General features: G+C 36.8%; 1 protein-coding gene across 7 annotated transcripts in view; it reads right to left on the bottom strand.

Moving 5' to 3' along the window:
• The window catches only part of ZNF385B (zinc finger protein 385B), a 482159-nt gene that overhangs the window by 58331 nt on the left and 398288 nt on the right, over positions 1 to 25540 (bottom strand). For 3 of the 7 annotated variants that reach the window (XM_027964789.3, XM_060409679.1, XM_042243662.2), the window contains 2 exons: positions 20127 to 20165; positions 15729 to 15839 (listed from right to left, as the gene is read on the bottom strand). In XM_027964789.3, coding sequence (XP_027820590.1) covers positions 15729 to 15839; positions 20127 to 20165 — 150 coding nt within the window. Of the gene's footprint in view, positions 1 to 15728; positions 15840 to 17075; positions 17168 to 20126; positions 20166 to 25540 lie in introns of all 7 variants that reach the window. The other 4 variants (XM_015093333.4, XM_060409681.1, XM_060409680.1 and 1 more) reach the window with 2 other exon arrangements.

Raw genomic sequence — 25540 nt, 5'->3', positions numbered from 1 at the left:
ATGATACTCTAGCCTATGTGCTGTCTGCTTTCCTAAATTTATATTAATATCACCTTACAGCAGTTAACACCACACAGTTCAACAAGGTTTCTAAGCATATTTGTTTTGTTTCCCTAGCTAATCAGGTCTATGAGGGTAGGGAACCTGTATTATATTTCTTGAATGTTCCTTTCTAGGCATGAACTATTTTGACCCTCTTCTGTCTCTGGCTAATTTGACAGCTTCTTTACTCTCCTTGAAGAACTAAATTGAGCAGCAATACTATTTTTTCAACAAAAGTTCCTAGCTTGAAATCTTAGACATTGGCTAGAGCAATACTTGTTCATATGCTATCTTCTCCCCAGGGACTAGCCATGCCTCATAAAGCTCCTTATAGCTGGTCAGGCACTCCTGCCTACCCCACCCCATCACCCTTCAAAAAATTATCTTAATGCTGACCTATCATATCTAAAGGGCTTCCTTTGTGGCTCAGCTGGTAAAGAATCCGTCTGTGATGTGGAAGACCTGGGTTTGATCCGTGGTTGGGAAGATCCCCTGGAGAAGGGAAAGGCTACCCACTCCAGTAGTCTGGCCTGGAGAATTCCATGGACCGTATAGTCCATGGGGTCGCAAAGTGTCGGACACAACTAAGTGACTTTCACTTTCATCATATCTAAAATTCTCTAGCCTCCAGGGCAAATGTTCTCACTCTATTTAAAAAGTTGCTTGAGAAGTAAACGTAGTTAAAAGTTATCCCTTTTGCACAATGCTTTGAACTGTATTAATTTATCCACTTGCTTGAAAGCAATAGAGTAGGCAAGATTACTTCTTGTTGTATCCAGCTTTTCTGCTTCTGTCTTACATAAGTAATGCTTTTTTCCTTGTTGTAAAGACTGTGAAAATTATAGCCAATTGCCTACTCAAGCATACAAACAATAAGCTATGGGAAATCAAACACATACTAAATAACACCTGAATATAAACTTTAAGCCAGGAACTAATCACTCAGGAATCCTACAGGTATTCAGCCAAGAAATTCTATCTGATTTTCAATTGTATGCTGCATATATTTTTTAGCTTAAGAATCTAAACAATAAAAATTGAGTGAAACATTATCTTATTGTTAAGGATTCCACACCCAATCTTAACTAAAGAAATCTGTACCCCAAAAAAAGAGAAAAATAAACAAGCCTTCAAAGTCTTCCCCAACCCCAAAGTGGGAAGATGACAAAAGTCAGCAATAAAATGCTTTGGAAATTGTTTCAGAAATCTTTTACTTTTGTCAAAATAGTTATTAACACAGGAATTTTACACAGGGAGAAAAGAAGACCCATAATATTTTTTTAAAAGGTGTTATTAATGTTTGATCAGCAAAGCAACATTTAATGAATCCCTTAGAAAAAATGGAGTAGCCCTCAAAGTCAACAAAAGAGTCCAAAATGCAGCACTGGGTGCAATTTCTAAAATGACAGAATGATCTCTGTTCGTTTCCAAGGCAAGCCATTCAGTATCACAGTAATACAAGTCTACGCCCTAACCACTAATGCCAAAGAAGGTGAAGTTGAACAGTTCTATGAAGACCTACAGGGTCTTCTAGAACTAATGCCAAAAAAAGATGTCGTTTTCACCATAGGGGACTGAAATGCAAAAGTAGGAAATCAAGAGATACCTGGAGTCCAGGAAAGTCTGGCCTTGAGTACAAAATGAAGCAGGGCAAAGGCTCACAGAGTTTTGCCAAGAGAACACACTAGTCATAGTAAATACCCTCTTCCAACAACACAAGAGAAGACTCTACACATGGACATCACCAGATGGTCAATACCGAAATCAGACTGATTATATTCTTTGCAGCCAAAGATGGAGAAACTCCACATAGTCAGCAAAAACAAGACCAGGAGCTGACTGTGGCTTAGACCGCGAACTTATTGCAAAGTTCAGACTTAAACTGAAGAAAGTAGGGAAAACAACTAGGCCATTCAGGTATAACCTGAATCAAATCCCTTAAAATTATACAGTAGAAGTAATAAATAGATTCAAGGGAATAGATCTGATAGAGTGACTGAAGAACTATAACAGGTTTGTAATATTGTACAGGAGGTGGTGATCAAAACCATCCCCCCCCCTCAAAAAAATGCAGAAAGGCAAAATAGTTATCTGAGGAGGGCTAAGAACAGAAGCGAAAGGCAGAGGAGAAAAGGAAAGATATACCCTTCTGAACGCATATTTCCAAAGAATAGCAACGAGCTAAGAAAGCCTTCCTAAGTGATCAATGCAAAGAAATAGAGGAAACAATAGAATGGGAAAGACAAGAGATCTCTTCAATAAAATCAGAGATACCAAGGGAACATTTCATGCAAAGACAGGCATAATAAAGGATAGAAATGGTATAGACCTAACAGAAGCAGGGTTATTAAGAAGAGGTGGCAAGAATACACAGAAGAACTATATAAAAAAGATCTGAATGACCCAGATAACTATGATGGTGTGATCACTCACCTAGAGACAGACATCCAGAATGCGAAGTCAAGTGGGCCTTAGGAAGCATCACTATGAACAAAGCTAGTGGATGTTTGGAGGTGATGGAATTCCAGTTGAGCTATTTCAAATCCTAAAAGATAATGCTGTGAAAGTGCTGCACTTAATATGCCAGAAAATTTGGAAAACTCAGCAATGGCCACAGGATTGGAAGAGATCAGTTTTCATTCCAATCCCAGAGAAGGGCAATGCTAAATAATGTGGAAACTACTGCACAATTGTACTCAGTTCACATGCTAGCAAAGTAATGCTCAAAATTCTCTAAGCTAGGCTTCAGTAGTATGTGAACTGAGAACTTGCAGATGCTCAAACTGGATTTAGAAAAGGCAGAGGAACCAGAGATCAAATTGCCAACATCCATTGGATCATAGAGAAAGAAAAAGAATTCCAGAAAAACTTCTGCTTCATTGACTACGTTAAAGCCTTTGACTGTGTGGATCACAACAAACTGTGGAAAATTCTTAAAGAGATGTGACTACCAGACCACTTTACCTGCCTCCTGAGAAACCCATATGCTGGTCAAGAAGCAACAGTTAGAACCAGACATGGAATAATGAACTGGTTCCAAATTGGGAAAGGAGTACGTCAAGGCTGTATATTGTCACTCTGCTTATTTAACTTATATACAAAATACATCATGCAAAATGCCAGGCTGGATGAAGCACAAGCTGGAATCAAGATTGTCAGGAGAAATATCAATAACCTCAGATATGCAGATGACACCACCCTTATGGCAGAAAGTGAAGAAGAACTAAACAGGCTCTTGATGAAAGTGAAAGAGGGGAGTGAAAAAGCTGGCTTAAAATTCAACATTCAGAAAATTAAGATCATGACTCTGGTCCCATCACTTCATGGCAAATAGACGGGGAAATGATGGAAACAGTGACAGACTTTACTTTCTTGGGCTCCAAAATCACTGCAGATGGTGACTGTAGCCATGAAATTAAAAGATGCTTGCTCCCTGGAAGAAAAACTATGACAAACCTAGACAGTATTCAAAAAATTGAGATATACTTTTCTGGCAAAGGTCCGTACACTCAAAACTGTGGTTTTTCCAGTAGTCATGTATGGATGTGAGAGTTGGACCATGAAAAAGGCTGAGTGCTGAAGAATTGAAGATTTTGAGCTTTGATGCTGGAGAAGACTCATGAGGGTCCCTTGGACAGCATGAGATTAAACCAGTCAATCCTAAAGGAAATCAATCCTGATTTTTCACTGGAAGGTATAATGCTGAAACTGAAGCTATACTTTGGTGCATCTGATGTGAAGAGCCGACTCATGGGAAAAGACCCTGATTCTGGGAATGACTAAAGGCAGGATAAGGGGGTGACAGAGGATGAGATGGTTGCATGGCATCACTGACTCAATGGACTTAAGGTTGAGCAATCTCCAGGAGATGGTGAAGGACAGGGAAGGCTGGCATGTTGCAGTCCATGGGGTTGCAAAGAGTTGGACACCACTGAGAGACTGAACAACAAAACCACCAAAGCTTGAAGGAATTAAGCAACAGAAGCTTAATGTTTTTCTGTTGAAAACTTATTCTCATATGGGACAGTGAGTTTTGGTGCTTTCCTTGTCCAAACTTTCATATTTTCTGTTCTTCACATCACATTAAGTAGGTCATTGGAACTTTGAATATTATTAAACACAACAAATCTCTAAAGTAACAGGTCATACAAGGCACCTATGTGTTCTTAGAGCACCCCAAATGATTATTTGTTATATAATTTCCTATTAGTTAAATATATGTTTTGATGAGTCTTTATAAGTCATAATGCTCACTTAATGGAGTATTACTCAGCCATTAAAAAGAATACATTTGAATCAGTTCTAATGAGGTGGATGAAACTGGAGCCTATCATACAGAGTGAAGTAAGCCAGAAAGAAAAACACCAATACAGTATACTAATGCATATATATGGAATTTAGAAAGATGGTAACGATAACCCTGTATGTAAGACAGCAAAAGAGACACAGATGGATAGTCTTTTGATAGTCTTTTGAACTCTGTGGGAGAAGGTGAGGGTGGGATGATTTGGGAGAATGGCATTGAAACATGTATAATATCATATGTGAAACGAATCACCAGTCCAGGTTCGATGCAGGATACAGGATGCTTGGGGCTGGTGCACTGGGATGACCTAGAGGGATGGTATGGGGAGGGAGGAGGGAGTGGGGTTCAGGATGGGGAACACGTGTCTACCTGTGGTGGATTCATGTTGATGTATGGCAAAACCAATATAATATTATAAAGTAATCAGCCTCCAATTAAAATAAATAAATTTATAATAAAAAAAGAACCAGAAAAAAAAATAAAAGATTCTCTTTATCCTGATCTTCCTTTTATTTTCAGTGATGAATTTAAAATAAGTTCTAAATGATCAAATGCCTATTTATAATAAGGTAGTTCTGAGAAAGGCTATAACATTTTGGTAATGTTACAGTGCTAATTTAAGGCAATTAAAAAAAAATAAGTAACTACTATATGCCTTCAAAAGGCTGACTAAATTTCTTAAAGAGCTTTCTTAAGCAGCAGCTATTGAAGCAAACTTTTAGTTCACTATGTTCCTTCTCCCTGTAACCACACTATATTTCTGTCATGTTGAAGCAAAAAATGTTCATCATTTTGGCAGCTCTGCCTGCAAAGCGAGAATTACCTTCCCAAGCTCCTGAGATTTATGCTTTTAATTACCTACTATCTGCTTCACTACCCTCCGCACCTTAGAATCAATATAAATAGTCTTATTTATGGGAAAAATGTAAAATGTTTGACAAAAGCAGGCTATCATTTTCTAGACTTCCATTTGATGCTATCGATTCTTTGCATCGTCAGTACCTTCCTTCTTGACAGAATCACTTGGTTTTTCAAACTTATAAAATTATCATTTATCTAATAATTTGTACTGTTTAGCAGCAGATATAAACTTTGCAACTAGCTTTCACTTTCCAACTCAGCAATGAGATTATCATTTCCTTATTTAATGACCAACTGCAGAGTTTAGTTTGAGTGTGACTTTCTCCAAATCCCTTTATCATAAACTCACTTTTTATGAGGACCAACTTCCATGGCTTATTTAATTTCTGAATGGAAGGCCACTATTAGCATAGGTGAAACTTAGCAGGCTAAGTTCCAGTATTCTTAAAACTCTGCTGCTCACATTTTATCAGCATCAATTCTTAAAAAAACACAAGTTATACATATATACTTATACATAATTGTGTATACTCAGTTTATATGTGACTATATAAATATAGTATAAATTAATAGACTAAAGAAGCTGTTGTCCATCTCAAGGGCTTCAAGAGAAATGGAGTAGGTCTGCATGGGGAACAGGCAGTGACTGTATACGTATGGATGAGAGGGGGGAAGAGTTAAGTTGATCTGTGGACCTAACATATGTAGATATTTGTTGGACATATCTGATGGTAGTGATGTGTGTGTTAGTTGCTCAGTTGTGTCTGACTCTGTGACCTCATGGACTGTAGCCTGCCAGGCTAATCTGTCTATGAAATTCTCCAGGCAAGAATACTGGAGTGGGTAGTCATTCCTTTCTCCAGGGGATCTTTCCAACCCAGGGACTGAACCCAGGTCTCCTGCACTGTAGGCGGATTCTTTACTGTCTGAGCTATTAGGGAAGTCCAGTGATGATGAAGAGGGCCAGATATTAGAAAATGACTGTTTAAGGTTTTCCTTGACATATCAGTTATCAAAGGGCCTGAAAGTTCAGGAAATACAGGAAAAATTGTTTTAAACACTAGACTGGTTGGAATTTAAATACTGTGTTCAGTTCAGTTCAGTTCAGTCGCTCAGTCGTGTCTGAATCTTTGTGACCCCATGAATCGCAGCACGCCAGGCCTCCCTGTCCATCACCAACTCCCAGAGTTCACTCAGACTCATGTCCATTGAGTCCGTGATGCCATCCAGCCATCTCATCCTCTGTCGTCCCCTTTTCCTCCTGCCCCCAATCCCTCCCAGCATCAGAGTCTTTTCCAATGAATCAACTCTTCGCATGAGGTGGCCAAAGTACTGGAGTTTCAACTTCAGCATCATTCCCTCCAAAGAAATCCCAGGGCTGATCTCCTTGCAGTCCAAGGGACTCTCAAGAGTCTTCTCCAGCACCACAGTTCAAAAGCATCAATTCTTCAGTGCTCAGCTTTCTTCACAGTCCAACTTACAGCCATACATGACTACTGGAAAAACCATAGCCTTGACTAGATGGACCTTTGTTGGCAAAGTAATGTCTCTGCTCTTCAATATGCTATCTAGGTTGGGTCATAACTTTTCTTCCAAGGAGTAAACGTCTTTTAATTTCATGGCTGCAGTCACCATCTGCAGTGATTTTGGAGCCCAAAAAATAAAGTCTGACACTGTTTCCACTGTTTCCCCATCTATTTCCCATGAAGTCATGGGACCGGATGCCATGATCTTCATTTTCTGAATGTTGAGCTTTAAGCCAAATTTTTCACTCTCCACTTTCACTTTCATCAAGAGGTTTTTTAGTTCCTCTTCACTTTCTGCCATAAGGGTGGTGTCATCTGCATATCTGAGGTTATTGATATTTCTCCTGGCAATCTTGATTCCAGCTTGTGCTTTTTCTAGCCCAGCGTTTCTCATGATGTACTCTGCATAGAAGTTAAATAAGCAGGGTCACAATATACAGCCTTGACGTACTCCTTTTCCTATTTGAAACCAGTCTGTGGTTCCATGTCCAGTTCTAACTGTTGCTTCCTGACCTGCATATAAGTTTCTCAAGAGGCAAGTCAGGTGGTCTGGTATTCCCATCTCTTGAAGAATTTTCCACAGTTTCTTGTGATCCACACAGTCAAAGGCTTTGGCATAGTCAATGAAGGAGAAATAGATGTTTTTCTGGAACTCTTTTGCTTTTTCGATGATCCAGCAGATGTTGGCAATTCGATCTCTGGTTCCTCTGCCTTACTATGTTCAACATACTGTAAACAAAACTATCTTCTAGGCAGAAACCAACACAATTCTGTAAAGCAATTATCCTTCAATTAAAAAATAAATTAAAAAGTACATTTTAGGGGCTTTCCAAGTGAAAAGTGCCTCAGAATTTAAAGCAATGAATCCAGTTATTAAACTTGAAAAAGCTTAATAAATACATTATGTCCAGGAGAGAAGGAAAGAATAGTGCATTTGTTGTACCTTTGTGCCAGAGAAGAGCTAGAGGAGAGGGAGAAAGGGATAGAAGAGAGAACACAGGAAGGAGGAACATGATGTGAAGAGAACATGTTCTGACGGGGAAAGACAAACATGAATGACTGCGCACAGAATTTCTAGAGTTAAAACCAGAGCTAGGCAGCCAAGAGCGAAATGCAAGTTCCCTAGGAGAGCATTTTTCAAACAAAAAGCTTGATCCTTCAGAAAATTTAAGCAGGTGCCCTTGCGGCTGGCTGCTCATTCCGCTTTTGCTTCAAGGAAGGTCTTCCAAGAAGGTGTGTAAGGGGTTCCTATTTCCCTGCTGCTCTGACCTCCCAGGGAAGGAACCACAGCTGCTGTAGGGACTTGCTGCCTCCTGGCAGCTGGTGGAGAGATGCAGTAAGGCCTGGGGGCCAAAGGAGATGGAGGGTCAGCCAAGAGCACATGGAAAGGGCGTTTATGTGGGACCCGAAATTGTTGCTTTCTCCCTAATCTCATGACTGCTGAGATCCCTGCTGGATGACAGGGAATGCCAGGGCCTCCAGCAAAAAAATACACTAAAGCCTCTTGAGTGGCAGATGGTGGATGGGGGCAGTTTGTTTATACAAGACAGAGAATTTGTACTGTATTACATAAACTGCGAAAGAAATCAGGAAGTGGGCATAAGATTAAAATTACAAAAAGAGATACAGGCAGAAAGGCCCAGGAGAGCATATTTAAATAACCTTGTCCAAATGAAAACTGCTAAATTGACAAAGATGCAAAATGCAGAGCAAAGAAGCATTGCAGATGTATCAATTACACATGAACTGAGGGTGACTGTTGGATGATTGCACTTCCTAAAATCGCAGAGATATTTATAGTAAAGAATAAGAGAGTTAGGTCACTTACAGAAACGTTCACACAAACAGTTGGTCACTTTGCCATTTTAACTTCTGAGCAAATCCTTAATTTTCTGTCCATTTGTACCATATCAGTCTAATGTAAATCAATGAAATGGCATGAGGTCATCTATCTCCTCATCACTTAAGACATGAGGAAATAGAACATAGCAAGGGAAAAGAACAGTGGGCTAAAATGAGAGCGAGGAGATACTAGATAATCAAAACCCAAAACGAAGACAGAAACAACACAACGAAAGTAAAACCTTAGAGGAGCCACAAGGTAAAATTTGTATAAAAATGAATCACAGATGATTTTATTTATAATTCTATTCAAAAAGTAATGCTGTAAATTAAAAAAGTCAAATGAGTTAGCTCCAAATCAGTGGGGTTAGCAGTTAGGGACCCTGCATCTCATGCTTAATCAATTGTGATATTAACGCTGAGTACCAAAATTTCAGGGTCAGTTCCTGAATTAGAGTATATAAAACTTGATTAAAAAGATCATTATGCTCTCATTTCGATTTGCCCATGAAGTATAAAGGGCTCAGTCATATGTTTAGGGTATTTATGATTAACTCTGCTCTGAGATAACAACAATAAAAGAAGATCATCTCTATTTTTAAGCATTCAAGAGTATTAAGTTGCCCTGATTTTATGTAAAAATCTCTTTAAGGGTCAGTTTTCTTTATCCTTCTGCTACTATTCTCTAAGAAGTTAAAATTAATATGAAAATTAGAAATTATTTGGGATCTGCCAGCTTTCAACCTAGCCAAGAAAAGAAATGTTGGCCTCAAAAATATTTTAAAAGCTTTTGTTAAAAGTGCTAGTTTCTTGCTTTTCGTATGAAAACTGAAAGTCCAATAATTTTGAGAGTCTTTTTAAAAACTGACTATGGAACATATGGAAGACCTATTTCCCTGGCAAGGCTTAACTCTAGAAACATATTTCCCAGCTAATAGGAATGATTCAGATTTAAGCTTATCAAATTATAGCCACCCTAGAGTTGCAGTGTACTTGTTCACTGGAGAAGAAGGGGGCATTCAAGCTCAGGACAATTTCATTCAGTGCTTAGCCTAAACCATGTTATTCAGGAAAAAGGGTGGTCAAGAAGAAATAGGGATATGGGTGATGTACACATTTGAGCAAATGTCTAGGACTCAGTTGGAAAGACATATTATTCCTGGACTGCAACGCCTGCCCCTTGGCAAAGTTAATGGTGTCAATTTGCAAAGGTTCACTTGGGAAATGTTTGTGATTAATGCTTGTTCATTTGCATAATGCTGTATTGTGTAAATAAAGCTGTAGCATTTTGCTTTCCAACAGTGGAGTTCTATTGAGATGATAAAAGCTGAACAAAGGGGGTTACTGGACACTTAAACTAGGTCACATTGAATTTTTATGCCTGAAGTCTGCCCTGGTACAGTTTATATGGGTAATGGAGAATGGCAGAATGCAGTCTGTTTAACTGTGCAAATCTGCCTTCCAGATTTTTCAATAAACATATTTTCTACACTGAAGAGGAAAGCCAATTCAGTCTTAGGCTGATTTAAAAATGTTATTAAAGAAAATAAAGATGAGCATCTTCTTAATTCTTACATTAACATGTAAATAGGGTAATTATAAAATAATAAACTCTCCCGCAAATAAAGAACGCTCAGTTTCAGAGCTCAGTTATGCAGATTATAGCACCATTACTAAACACTGAGAACATGTATATGTCACACTTGTGAATTTGCCATCCAAACTTTGTGGCTTTCCTGCCCAGAGTCTAAGCATGACTCAGAAATTTACTTTCTTTCTCCATTATCAACAGAGCTTTAGCAATGACAAGAAAGCCAGTGGTCACGTGCTCATGGGTACATCTGTCCATGTCTCTGTTAGTAAATTCAAAGAAAATTACTGACACTGAATGAAGCTCATGTTAAAGACGCATCTGCTCCCAGAGCAATTCTAGGCTGTAGCAAGAAGACTGACATACCTCCCCTCACTCAACCCATGATACAAATAACAAATAAAATGCATAGTCATTCTTTCTAGGTCTTAGCTATTCCACCTGTAAGATGGAAGTGTTTAAATCTCATCCTTCTAAAGAAATACCATGAAATGATTTTTAATGGAATGATCTTCTCAAAGACCGTGTAGTCCATTTTAGGCTATGTTACAGAGGAGGAAACTGAGGCCCACAGTGGTGAAATGGTTTATCAAAGTTCAAAATTAGGGGTTAAATCACATTCAAGGACCCTTAATTCCATGTTTTACACTGTGCAGCATTTCTATGTATAGAATAATGAACATATAGAGCTGAAAACTCAGAATATGTTCTGAGAGGATCCAATAAGGGTAATCCTTGAAAGCTTTCATGCACCCTGTTTACTAGTAACAGTTGCTGTTGGATTCTGGAGTCTAGTATGTATGCTATGCTGTGCTTAGTCACACATAGCATAGTGTAAGCACTTTGCAACCCCACTCACTGTAGCCCACCAGGCTCCTCTGTCCATGGGGATTCTCCAGGTAAGAATACTGGAGTGGATAGCCATATCCTCCTCCAGGGATTCTTCCCAACCCAGGGATCGAACCCAGGTCTCCTGCATTGCAGGCAATTCTTTACCATCTGATTCACCAGGGAAGCCCAAGAATATTGGATTGGGTAGCCTATCCCTTATCCAGGGGATCTTCCCAACCCAGGAGTCAAACTGGGGTCTCCTGAATCACAGCCAGATTCTTTACCAGCTGAGCTACCAGGGAAGCCCCTAGTATGTATAGTGCTTGGCATAAAATAAAATAGGAGCACAGTAAGTGCTAAGAAAATGAGTTAATTTTTAAGGCAACAGAAGATAATGGGAGAGTTGTGGATCCATAGGCAAGAGACCCAAATTTATGTACTAGCATGCTATGCTAAATTGCTTCAGTCATGTCCAACTCTTTGTGTCCCCATGGACTGTAGTCTGCCAGGCTCCCCTGTCCATGAGATTCTCCAGGCAAGAAAACTGGACTGTGTTGCCATTTTCTTCTTCAGGGTATCTTCCTGACCCAGGGATGAAACCCATGTCTCTTTTGAAGATCTGTCATTTATTGGTTATGAAAATCGATGTTAACTCCAAAGATAAGAAAAAACCTAAGTGTCCACCAATAAGGGACTAGTTAAAGAAACCATGGGACATGTACACATAGACTACTGTATCAGTATTCTATTGCTGTTGTAGCAAATTACCACAAACTCAGTGACTTAAACAACACATATTTATTATCTTACAGTTCCAGAGGTTGGAAGTCCAACATGGGTTTCATTGGGCTGAAACCTAGGTGTCAGCAGGACTGCATTCTCTTTTGAGGGCTCTAAGTCAATTTCCTTGACTTATCACTTCTAGAAACTTTCCATATTCCTTGGCATGTGGTCCCTTTTTTCACCTTCAAACAAACAATGGCCACTCAATTTGTTCTTATATCCTGTCACTCTAACCTTTCATTTTGCCTCCCTCTTTTACCTTTAAGGGCCTTTGGGCCTGTGGGATAATCCAGGACAGTTATTTTCAGGTCACTGATTAGTGCTCTTAATTCCAATGACTACCTTAATTTCCCTTTGCCTTACAAGGTAATATAGTAAAAGAGTCCAGAGACTAGGATGTGGACATCTTTGTCTATCACACCTATGAAAAAAGTGAGGGGGCTTGCTAGGTTCTGGTAGGGAAAATTCTCTAGGATATATTGGTATGTTAAAGAAATGCAAGGTAAAAGTAAAGCATAAATAGTATACTACCTTGTATGTAGAAAAGGAAGGAGATTGAGCATATATTCATACTTGGTTATATCTGTGTAAACAAACCCAGGAAAGATAGGCAAGAAATAGTAATGTAGTTATGATAGACAGAGAGAGAAAGGCATGGAGAGTAGGAGGATGGGAATAGGATGAAACAATATTCTTCAACGATTCTTTTAAAATTAATTTTCTTTTTGGACCATGTAAATAAATGTTTTCTTTTTTTTTAATTCAAGGGATTCATAATTGCAAAAGTTTTTATTATTCACTTGATAGCTAAAACATTTTACTTTGAGCAGCCTATCATCAACCTTTTAATTTTTCTCTTGTTAAATTAATACTTCTAACAGGCAGATCCTCATTTGTCAGTGACTTGTGTTAAACAGGTCTCCAACATGATAATCATGACTTCATGAAAGTCTGCATCTTTTGCAAGATTTTTGTAATTTTACTTTGCAATCTCTTTGCTTTGTATTATGAGATGCTTCAACATCTGGCATCACTGCAGTGGGAATGCTAGAATTAAATATGGAGCATGTCTTCACCTGTGCATTCGTTTTGTCAGTGGCCAGTTAGGTAGTGAACATTTTCATTTTATATTCATAAAGTTACAAAGATGTTAATTTCCCTACATGGCTATATAAATTTGGATAATAACTGGGCAAAAATGTTAAATATACTTGGATCTATTTTTGGTATTTATTATTCCATCTTTTCTTTAAAAAAATCCTTTAACTATTATACCTTAAATCTAGTAGCAATATTGTAGTTTTATATTAGGTAGGTATGTTTCTATAATTAGTCTTCAATTTACAAAATATTTCATGATTCCTATCACATTGATTTTGTTTTCCTAGTCAGGTTTACTGAGGTATACTTTACATACAGTAAAATTCTTTTTAGGTATTGAGTTCTATGAGTTTTGAAGGAAAAAACAAAACAAAACAGTTGTGTAACTACCACAGCAATGAAGATTTAGAGTATTTCCATCACCCAAAAAAGTTCTCTCATGCCCCTTGGTGATGAACTTCTCAACTCCAAATTCAGTCCCTGTTAACTATGGGTCTGATTTCTGTCCCCACAGTTTTGTCTTCTGCAAAAGTTACATAAGTGTAACCATACAGTGTATAGCTTTTGTGTGCAACTTATTTAATTTAGCACACTGCCTTTGAAATTCATCCATATTGTGAGAGGCATTGGTATATCACTTCCTTTACCGCTGAGTCCATTGTAGGGCTATATTTCAGTTTATTTCATCATCAGTTGTTAGACATTAGGATTAATTTCAGTTTTGGGCAATTATGAATAAAGCTCCTATAAAGTAATGTAAATATGGCAAATGTTTTCATTTCTCTTAGATAAATAAATACCTCAAAGTGGGATTGATGGGCTGTATGAGAAATGAATCTACCACTTTATAAAAATTCTTATAAATAGCCATCAAACTGTTTTCTAAAGGATCTGTACTACTTTTATTTCCAACAACAGTTAATGAGAGTTCCAGTTGGTCCTCATTTTTGCATTTGGTAATATCAATTGGTTTAATTTTTATCATTTTAATAGATATAGTGGTATCTGACTGTAGTTTGCTTCCCTACCAGCTAATGATGTTGAGAACTGTTGGTAAAGTGCTTATTTAAGTCTTTTGCCCATTTATTATTTATTATTGAATTGTAAGTTATTTAAATATTCTGCATACAAGGCATGTGTCTTATAAATATTGTCTCTTAGTCTGTAGTTTTTCTTTTCAATTTCTTAACAGTTTAATAGTGTCATTTGAAGAGGAGACATTTTTAATTTTGATGAAGTCCAATAATGAGCACTTTTATAATTCACATTTTTTATTTCATATTTTTTTAGACAAAGAAGGTCACATAAATTTTCTCTTATGTTTTTTTCTAGAAGTTTTATAGTTTCAAGTTTATAGTTATGCATATGATCTATTTGAATTAATTTTTGTATTTTGTGGGAAATAGCACACAAAGTTCTTTTTAAAAAATTTACATGTAGATATCCAGTTGCACTATTTGTTGCAAAGACTGACCTTTCTCCATTGAACTATCTGCAACTTTGTTGAAGATCAACTGACTGTACAGGTGTGGGTCTATTTTGTTCTACTGATCAATGTGTCTACTACTCTTTCACCAATAATATGGTCTTGATTACTATAGATTTTATAGTAAGTATTAAAATAAAAAAGTATAAGTACTCAAACTTTGTTCTTTCCTGAAAAACATTTTGACTATCATAGGCCTTTTCTATTACATTTAAGAAATGTCTTGGTATTTTCTATGATAAAAGCTTTCTAGGATTTTTATCGAAGTTGTGTTAGATGTATGGATCAATTGGGGAAGAAATGACATCTTAACAATACCAAGATTTCTAGTGAATTGGTACTATATATCTCTCAATTTATTTGGGAACATTTTAATTCTTGAATATGGAATTGGAAAAAGATTTTATCAGGTACCAAAAAAATTCATTGGATTTTTGGTTGAAATTGCATTAAATATACTTTTATAAGTCATGATAAGCATATCTTCTCTTTTCCAATGACTATAATTTTCATTATGTTTCCTAAATAGAATTATGAAAATATCATTTACTGGTATACACAAAGAAAGGTATTTACTATTTTAGTATTTCTGAAACTCATGAATCTTATAGCATACTCTTTGCAAAATGACGTTGATGGTAAAATATCTTGGGAAATACCAAATATACAGCTGCCAGATTCAGATTTGCATTGGTCATTGGCTTTACTTGATAATTGAATATTATAAACATTCTAATATTATTTAATGATATTGTTATCTTCTTTCTATATTCTAAAATTGACTTTCAAAAAATATTAATGTGTATCCTTTTCTTATTATCATTTTTTTTAAACAGGATGGTTATGCTTGCCAGATAAGATAATTTACAAAGCCTTCCCTGTATTTCTATCTTCTGGGAAAATATAAACTGTGCAATAAATTATTCTTCAGGTGTTTAATATGATTTGGCACACACACTTAAATGTGATACTTGCTATCAAGAATAATAACAATGGTTTTCTTCAACATTCATTGCATTTTTTCATATTTTCATTGCATTTTAAACTTTAAAAAATATTTTCTGCTATTCAAGTATTTCTGAAAAGTAAATATAACAGTAGAATTAAGCATAAAATGATACAGATGAGACTGATTACACAGAGAAATCCTTGATTTTTGATATTAGCCACTCTGTGGTTCAAGTTGCTAATGCTGAATCTGAAGCCCTTTAAAATCTAGCACACTGAAATAAATGGGCCACCAACAGCCCACAATAAATGCGCTTCTAGAGAATATGTAATATGAAGAGATGTACATGTTCAGAACAATCAGACTCCAAGCTGACAGACTACAGAGAGCAATGGAAAGGTGATACTCACATCCGAGTTAAAGCGAAGCTGACAGACATTACAAGAAATAACTTGTTTCTTCTTTGGGGGAATGGACACTCCAAATGTGTGGTTAATGACTGCTTTTTGCACAGGATCCATCTGAGGAGCAAATGACAAAACAGTCAATTTATAGCTTCAAAGGACAGACAACAGTGTGTACAAGTAAAAGTAGCTGTATTATTCCTTGAGGTTTTTAACTTTTAGTTCCCAAGCAAGGATCATAAAGAATCTCATTCTCATAAAGAATCTCATTCATTAGTAATATACTAATTTCCAAGAATTAAAAGCAAAAGAAAAATCTTTTTAAAATAAAAACACACACAAAACAATCACAGGAGAATCACAACATTTCAAGATATCTTATATTTATATAAGAAACCTTGAAAAAATCTTAAAAGATTAATAGAACAAGAAAACTTAAGATCCAAATATCAGGGTTAAAATTAACTTGTTAATGTTTTCTCTGTGTGAGGTAATAATACTTAAGATGGTCTGAAATGACCTCAGTGATGACTGTTACAGATATATTTAAATTTCTTAATTTTCTATCTGTGGTAAAGTCATAAACGATAGACTTATATTACAGTATAGTTAGACAAATATTGATCCTTATTTTAAAATAATTTATTGTTTATGGACTCTAGATATTTATTTTATTGGAAATGCATGCTACTCAAATGTCCGTAACAGAATGGTTAAGATGCAACACTTGTTTAAATATTCAAGGAAAGTTTTGACATATAGCCTGTGACTTTCCTCTCTTTGGTTTGCATGTACCATACATAGATAGAGAAATATGCAATGATAGTGTAGAAAAAGCATGGCACAAAGCCATGAAAATACTTGGAAAAAGAAAGAACACTATCTGCAGAGCCTATAAAAAGAAATGAAGCAGTGATTCTCCTGTGTACTTCAGATAATAATCCAGCATTAACGTCAGACAACTGGCAGTTCAAAAAACAATGCGGATGATGAACAAAGCATAACTTATCAACAGATGTAACGTGAACAAAGACAGATCTACTGATATCATCGTCTAGGAAATCTCCAGAGGCTAGAGCTTAGGACTGGATTAGTTGATGATATTTGGTAGAAAGGAAAAATGAATGCTATTTCTGATGAGGACATAAATCAACCAAGTGTACAATTAGCAATTAGAAGAACCTAAATTCATTAGAAAGGAGAGTGGAGCACAGATTTATCAAACAGTACAGCAAAGTATTTTTTTTTTTTTTTGCTACAAGTTTAGGACAATGTATTCCTACTATAAAGACAAGTTATATGGTTTGGAACACTTAGAAATTCAAAGAAGAGAGTAATAGAATTACTTTATACCTTGACTGAAGCGATGGTTACACAAACTTATACATGTATGGAAATTTACAGGACTGTGGGCATTCTCCAAAAGTCAATTTTATTTATGATAACTTAAAAAGTGAAAGAGGAAAAAAAAACTGTTAAAAGTATTACATTTAACTATTTAATATAAAATATCATGACTGGAAAATCTGGGGATTTGTTTTGCTCAAGGTTGTAGCTGATTGTATTAAAATTCATTTAACAAGAATTAAAAAAAAAACCTCTATGGGCAAAAATCTCGAAATATCAGAAAATTAAACCCTAGTCCACTTCCTTAGTATACTCACAGTGTAAATACTTAAGTCTCATCAATTTGCATAACATGAACCTGTAACTTCCTGATTGTTACTAGAGATGGCAAAACAGTTTAGACAGGCTTAAAAATAAAACAGCCAAACTTTATTGGCAGGATGGGAAACTTTGCACTATTTTGCAAAGCTAAAAAAATAAGAGAATTTTATTGAGATATTTTTTGTTCTAAGGTTCTAAAAAATACATCTGCTGCTGCTGCTGCTGCTGCTAAGTCACTTCAGTCGTGTCTGACTCTGTGTGACCCCATAGACGGCAGCCCACCAGGCTCCCCCGTCCCTGGGATTCTCCCGGCAAGAACACTGGAGTGGGTTGCCATTTCCTTCTCCAATGCATGAAAGTGAAAAGTGAAAGTAAAAGTGGCTCAGTCGTGTCCGACTCTTAGCGACCCCATGGACTGCAGCCTACCAGGCTCCTCTGTCCATGGGATTTTCCAGGCAAGAGTACTGGAGTGGGGTGCCATTGTCTTCTAGTGACATGTGAACTAGCTAGAATAAAACAATGTGAATATTTCCTAAACACATTTCCTTTCATCATTTTTGTAATATGCCTATACTATTATATATACTATTATTCTAACATTTTTCTTTAAATCATATTAAAATAGACTTTTTAAGAATGCAACAATGATACTTATGAAATCATAGTTTCACTCCAAAATATATATTGAAAGTTAAAGATTAAAACTTCCATCATCTAAAATAAATCTTCACATCCTAGTGGTTCTCATACTTCAATATAGAAACATAGACAAAGATACATCTACAAAAACCTAATTTTCCAAATTTTTAGTAAAACAAGATATCTGTTGAGATTTCCAATACAACCTGGGATGTAAACATTCCGTTTGAATTTTTGAAACTGTTAGCTGCCTACATAATTTTTCAAGTAACTCCTAATACAAATGCATTCTACTCAAATCTCATATTTATACCCTATAACCTGAAAATACTGTTTATGTTCCCAAGCTGAGTGCTCTCTTCCTGAAAGGTGAGTTGTGGCTAAGCACCCCCATATAAAGGCGGGTGAGTTCCCACCCATCTGTTTCATGAGAAGCAAACTAAAGAGGTTCCTTCAAGAAATTCTTAGCTAGAATCGACTTCTCTACTTTATACATATAATCCTACTTATCCTCATAAGACAGTCCTTTTACTCTATTCCTTTGCATCTGTCATTAACTCTGGCTTCTTTTCATCCTTTGAATGGCTTAACTGCCAATCACATGAAAATTTTATCTTTCATATTTCTCACTTGGAACAAATTTTCTCTATTTTCCACTTGATTCTCTATTTTGTTATAGGTATTTCAAGAAAAGGTCCACTTTTTTTTTTTCGGTCTCAATCTTGTTTCTTTTCCCCTGTTTATCATAGAATTCTATAATTATATTTCTTATTCATATGTCACTTGGGAGGACATAATTTAGTTGAAAGAAGACTTTAAATGGTATAAGAAAGAAATTTGTCAATTTATCCAATATTTTGAAACAGACACTGCCTATCTGATATTTTCAGTATTTGCCATCTGAAGGGCTATCGGTTATGCTGGTAGTAAAGAATCTGTCAATGCAGGAGACATAAGAGATGCAGGTTTGATCCCTGAGTAGAGAAGATCCCCTGGAGAAGGAAATGGCAACCCACTCCAGCATTCTTGCCTGGAAAATCCCACAGAGAGGAGCGTGGCGGGCTACAGTCCATGGGGTTGCAAAGAGTCAGACACAGCTGAAGTGACTTAGCACGCAGTAACTACAAATATCTGGGTCATTTCAGCAGGATCCAGACTTAGCAACAACATAGAAAATGCTTTTATATCTTTCTCTTTTTCTAAAGTATACAGTAGTAAAATCCTGAATTTTTTCTTGTAGTATTCCTAAAATACTTTAAAATTTAGATAAAAATATTAACTATAATGTTAATTTATATCAACTTAAATTTTTTCTTCCTCTAATGCAAATTCATTTCTCTCTAATCATAATGATTTGTTCTTAGTCCCAGTCATGTTCGATTTGTTGTGACCCCATGGACTGTAGCCCAACAGGCTCCTCTGTCCTTGGGGATTCTCCAGGCAAGAATACTGGAGTGGGTTGCCATGCCCTCCTCCAGGGGATCTTCCCAACCCAGCGATAGAACCCAGATCTCCCACATTGCAGGTGGATTCTTAACTGTCTTAGCCACCAGAGATATTTCATATTTCATAAAGAAATATTATATATTTCATATGTATAACTAAATCAATGGCAAGTCTTTTATTCAATCACCAATTTTCAAGATGAATAAAACAATCAGGCTGAATAAAAACATTCTCATAAATCATAAAATGTGATAAATGAAAATTATTCAATTTAGTATAGTCAACAGTATATATCAATATCATATCATTTTATATGTAGAGTACTCAGGAAAATTATTTAAGGTACTGCAATTATACAACAAACTCTTGTTTTTAAAGATTCAATTGGATTCCATACACATTTGATTATTAAAAATGCACAAATGTTTTCAAACATCTTTATTAAAATGTTTACATCACTTTTAAATGAACAAATGCCTTGTTAAATACTCATTAAATTAGCTCATGTTAGTTCACATTGCACAAGAAACCTGTCTGTGAATTGAGAAGACTGATTCACTGGTAAACAGTACTAAAAAGAGCTTTTCTAGAGAAAAAAAAAAAAAACAAAACAAACACTACCACATAGCTCTAGCTACCAATATTCCTTACCTGGCAGAATTTATTGGTCCCAAATAAGCCTCTTCTTTTCTAAAAGAGTAAAAGTCAGAAGTAGTCATCTGGAATTTTGAGGCTAGCAAGCATATTCACATGAAATTTAAAAAAATCCATTTGCTTTGCTCATCTCTGATTAAAAAGTCTGAAATATGTACTAACTAAAAAGCAGCAAGAGTTAGCACTTGCCATTTTTTATAATGAAAGTCATGCATAAATGAAAAGTAAAACCTATTAGTGCAATTAACTGGTAGGCAATAAAAAGGAAAGATGGGGTTGTGGCTGTTGCCAGGAATTGAGGAGATAATTGGAGGGTATGTATGGACAAATTAACCATTTTATTACAGTACTTATAAAAGGAATTCATGAAGCTAATGTTATCATACCATCTATTATATTTTCAATATCAAAATAAGAATAAATAGGTATCTTTGGGGGTATTCACAAAGTTTATGGAACTACAAATCTGTATTTGTATGAATTCTTTTTTAAGAACTCATTTGTATGAGTTCTTTTTCACTGATTATTCCAAAAAGTAATTTATATCCACACAGTGTAAGCAATCATATAAAAACACATGCAGTTGCAAATAAAACCTAGCCAAGGGGAAAAAAACACACCACAACACTTCACTAAAGGCAGGATGACGTCTAGGGGAGGGCAGAGAATCCAGGGGTAGGGAAGACATGAACAAAGAACTTAGTACTAGATGACATTTACATTTGAGATAATTTTCCTGGGTGGAATTTTAGGCAAATAAAATAAAATTACAAACCTTTCACCTATCTCAATAATTTTCAAGGGGATGAAGTTCAAATTGTATGAACTTACAATGAGTCTTACAATGACTTCACCGGCCATCACATGGGGCTGGGTAGGGGAGCAAACCATGCGCTACCTAATTAAATAGCAAAAAAGACTGCTCCAGAATTATACCAGGGTTTCTCATATGTGGCTGGGTATCCATACTATTCTGGAAAATGAGGACATTTCATCTTAAATGTAGCTATCTGCTTTAACCGATGTTCTATGAAGCATTTGGCAACCACTTATTATAAGTCTAGCAAGCAGTACCAGCTTTTCTACTCAACAGGAGCAGAAATAAGGTTTTTGACTTTAAACAGTTAAAGATCAGTCATTCAACAAACATTTCTGGAGGTCTAATATGTTCCAGATGTTGTCCCAAATTAGATGGGGTAAGATGAGTCAAACACAAGAAAGGACATTGTAAAAATGAAAAAGGGTGATGATTAAGCAAATCAGCGAGGCAAGAGAAGGCTCACGAAGGTCTATCTCCTCTTGCCCCACCCTTACTTTGAACTTTTCCCCCCTTTTCTGATTTTCTCACACTTTAAGCATCCAGGATCCTCCCTTTAACAGTGACATCAATGTGCTGTATTTGCCTTTTAATTTTTTTCTCTAAGCTGTAATCTTGGAGAAGGGAATGGCAGCCCACTTCATCCCATGGATAGAGGAGCCTGGCGGGCTTCAGTCCATGAGGTCACAAAGAGTGGAACACGACTGCATGGCTAATACTTTAAGCTGTAATAATAAGAATAAACATCTTAATAAGAGCAGCTTAGATTTACAGAACTCTTCGCATGTGCCAGGAACTCTACTAAGGGATTATCTCGTGCAGCCTCCACCATCATGTGAGACAGATACCACTGTTACCCTCCTTTTACAAATGAGGAATCTGAAGCTTTGAGAAGCTTAAGAACTGGCCACTCTTGAGTCTGTAGGTTTGAAGTCAGGATTCAAACTCAGGCAGCAGTCTCTCCCCCTACTCTTCCCCGCTAACGGACCACCAAGCAGGGTTATGGATATCGTGTGTAGCACTGCTGTAGAAGGTAAGAATTGTGAAGAAAGGAGGAGTGTTTCTAGAATTTCCTGCAGCCTGAAGGGCAGCTGCCCAGTCAAGCTACACAGAAGTCCTGCTTGGTGTTTAAGTAAGTTTCCTGGAGAAGTGAGTCTCAGCTTTTTTTTTTTTCTTTCTGACAAATATATGTCTTTCTAAGGATAAACCCATTTCTTCTTGGGCTACTTCAGGAAATCCATAAATAAAAATTGGGGCTGCCCTGTTCTCTTTCCCCATTGTAACTGTTGGGCTTGCATACAGAAAAAAAATAATAAAGTTCCAGAAATACTTAGAGGTTACACAGAGCAGGTGATGGCCATCATTTGCACCTGTCCTTGATTTACTACAAAACAGATCTCAGCTATTAAGTCCTTGTGACTTACAGCTTTCCAGAAGTTTGGCAAAGGATCAGTTTTTTAATCACAATATTGTCAAATTACAGGAGTACAAAAAGAATGACTATTTTTCATCCTTTCCTTTTCCATGATTGGATTTATGGAAAAGAATGAGACAATAGGGTCTCATTAGAACTTCAAATATTCAGGAACTGACATGTCTAAAAGTGATAGCTTATGTCCCTGAAGAGCAATTTATTTCTATGAAGTTACTACAAAAAAGGTTTTGCCTTTTATATTTAAATACTCTGACCATATGCCTTTATTATTACTGTTTTACTTGTTTCAAATCCTTAAAAACGTAAATAGAAACAAAGCAGACACAACTATTGCAAGACAAATTCCTTTTCTCAAAGATCAGGAAATACAAACACATATCACTGGCAGTCTTATTTCAACTACACAACTCAGTACTGCTTTGGAGTTCAAATCAGAAGTCTCAATAAAAATAAGCCACATGGAACGTTACCCTGGCACAGCATGCTGTAAGGCCTGCATTTTTGCATCTGGAATGGGTGGAAGTTGAGACGTGCTGTCCTGTCACTGCTTCTCCTACCCAGAGCATCCTGACAGGGGTCCGCCTGAATGCCATCAGTGTCACTGAAAGGAAGACAAATGACACACCGCACTCTCCCCAGACTGTTGATTCAACCAAGGGCCATATTTAGCTCTTTGCTAAAACCACACACTGTGACTGGCAAACAAAATCAGCTGTGCTCTTGTACCACAGGGATACCATTACTCCACCAGAAAGTCAACCAGAATTGGTACAAAGGCTAAAATAACACACTTAAGAAAATAATAGGTCACACTGATCTACGTCTCAGACCCACTAAAGCTATTACTATGACTACTAGTACTACTACTACTATTTTATCAAAATGTTGCAGAAGTTTACATATTTTGAGACTGGTGACAATTAGCAGTGTTTTGATAGTTGCAGAAATTAAGTGGGAACCCAGGCCCTTTCTAGAGCCTCCCTAGCGGTGGTCAACATTCCTTGTAGAAAACATAAGTGGAGCCAGTCCAGTGACTGGAATCATCCAGAGTATAGATCAGAATACATTTTTTTCTTTTCTTTTTTCCTTAAAATGAATTTAGAAAGTCTGACATCTTTCACTGAAATTCCATATTGTTAGGCCCTCTTTGAAAATCTCTGCTGCTGCTGCTGCTAAGTCGCTACAGTCATGTCTGACTCTGTGCAACCCCATAGACGGCAGCCCACAAGGCTCCCCTGTCCCTGGGATTCTCCAGGCAAGAACACTGGAGTGGGTTGGCATTTCCTTCTACAATGCATGAAAGTGAAAACTGAAAGTGAAGTTGCTTAGTCGTGTCGGACTTTTAGCAACCCTATGGACTGCAGCCTACCAGGCTCCTCCATCCATGGAATTTTCCAGGCAAAAGTACTGGAGTGGGGTGCCATTGCCTTCTCCATTTGAAAAGCTCTGGAATTCATCAAATAAGAATTATCTATTCCATAACACAATTTGGTTTTAAACTGTGGTGCCAGAGAAGACTCTTGAGAGTGGCTTGAACCACAAGGAGATCAAACCAGTCAATCCTAAAGGAAATCAGTCCTGAATATTCATTAGAAGGACTGATGCTAAAGCTGAAGCTCCAACACTTTGGCCACCTGATGTGAAGAGTTGACTCATTAGAAAAGACCCTGATGCTGGGAAAGATTGAGGGCAGGAGGAGAAGGAGGCGCAGAAGATAAGATGGTTGGATGGCATCACCGACTCAATGGACATGAGTTCGAGCAAACTCAGGGAGACGGTGAAGAATAGCGAAGCCTGACGCTGTAGTTCATGGGGTTGCAAAGAGTCGGTCATGACTGAGTGACTGAACAACATTCCATGACAAAAAGAATGGCTAGGGTAAGGAAAAAACACCCTGGGATCTATTTTGAAAGGAAACTAAACTGCATTTTTGAGTACTTTTTTTTTTTTATAAATTCCACCTTGGTTTCATTTCTAGAAGATTAAAAAAAGAAACATATATAGAATGTTAGAGATGTATATTTCTGCCATAAAATAATGTCCTCTTTCTAGAGCACTCTGATAACAAAAAAATGCAACCTTTTCAGAGATTAAGTGTTTCATATCAACCTAGACAGTTCTGTCCTTGGGAATTTTTGCTCCTTTCCAACACACCACACTTTTATAAATGTATAATTTTTAGTTTGCACACACACTGTATTTTCTTGAAAATTGATTCATTCAACAATAGTTTATTAAATGACCATCATGCACTGTTTTGGGAGTTGGCCATACAGTAGAGAACAGCCTTCAAAAATACAACATTGTAGCTGGGGAGGCCCATACAGGTACTCCCTGCTTTATGAAAGTTTGCTTTGCACCATTTGGTTTTCAGAAAGACCTGTATTAGTACCTGTTTTCACTAACTGAAAGAAATCCCAACAGGATTTTTGCTTTTATGATAAAAGCTGAAATTTGAAAATAGTGTTTAGCATTTCTTTTGAAATGCTTTTACAAAGTATTACCTTTATAGAGAGAGGCAGTGGGCATCTCAAGCAGTGACAGTAGCATCACTAAGCGCCTTCCCCAGGAACTACACTCAGCATCTCAGCGCTCAGCTGCCATAGCTTTGACTTGCGTCTGGGCTTCTGTGCTTTATCTGGATTTATTTTGTGCATCCATTAACAAGATGTGTCCTATGGAAACTGCTTCTTCACTTTACAACATTTCAATTTAGGGAAGATTTTATAGTAATTCTCTACTTTCAAATAGGGGAACAAGTATTCCTAAAGTCATAAATATGGTACTTTCAGAGTGTTTTACTATGAAAAAAATAAAACAGGTGAATTGGAAAGAAACACAATTTTACCATGGATAATTCCTAAATACATTTTCACTGCCTTGATACAACTGTGATTCTGATAATTTCACATGTAAAATCATACTAAATATGTAAGGATAAGGACATTATCCCATGATTTAGGGAAGTTCATATAGAATTCAGAATCACACAACTGTTGAAAACTGCAAAGTGCATGCTCTTTGGCCTTCACAGCCATCTGCGAGATCTCCACAGAGAATTTTCTTCAGCTCCCAAGTCCCAACACAACAGTTGGATCTCAGAGCCACCACTGTCATCATACCCTCAAAGAGAAAGGGAAACTACAGTGATCTGCTTTC

The sequence above is a fragment of the Ovis aries genome, chromosome 2, assembly GCF_016772045.2.
Source record: "Ovis aries strain OAR_USU_Benz2616 breed Rambouillet chromosome 2, ARS-UI_Ramb_v3.0, whole genome shotgun sequence".
Classification (NCBI taxonomy): Eukaryota; Metazoa; Chordata; class Mammalia; order Artiodactyla; family Bovidae; genus Ovis; species Ovis aries.
Note: the sequence above shows the minus strand (reverse complement) of the source record. Positions and strands in the feature narration are given on the sequence as shown.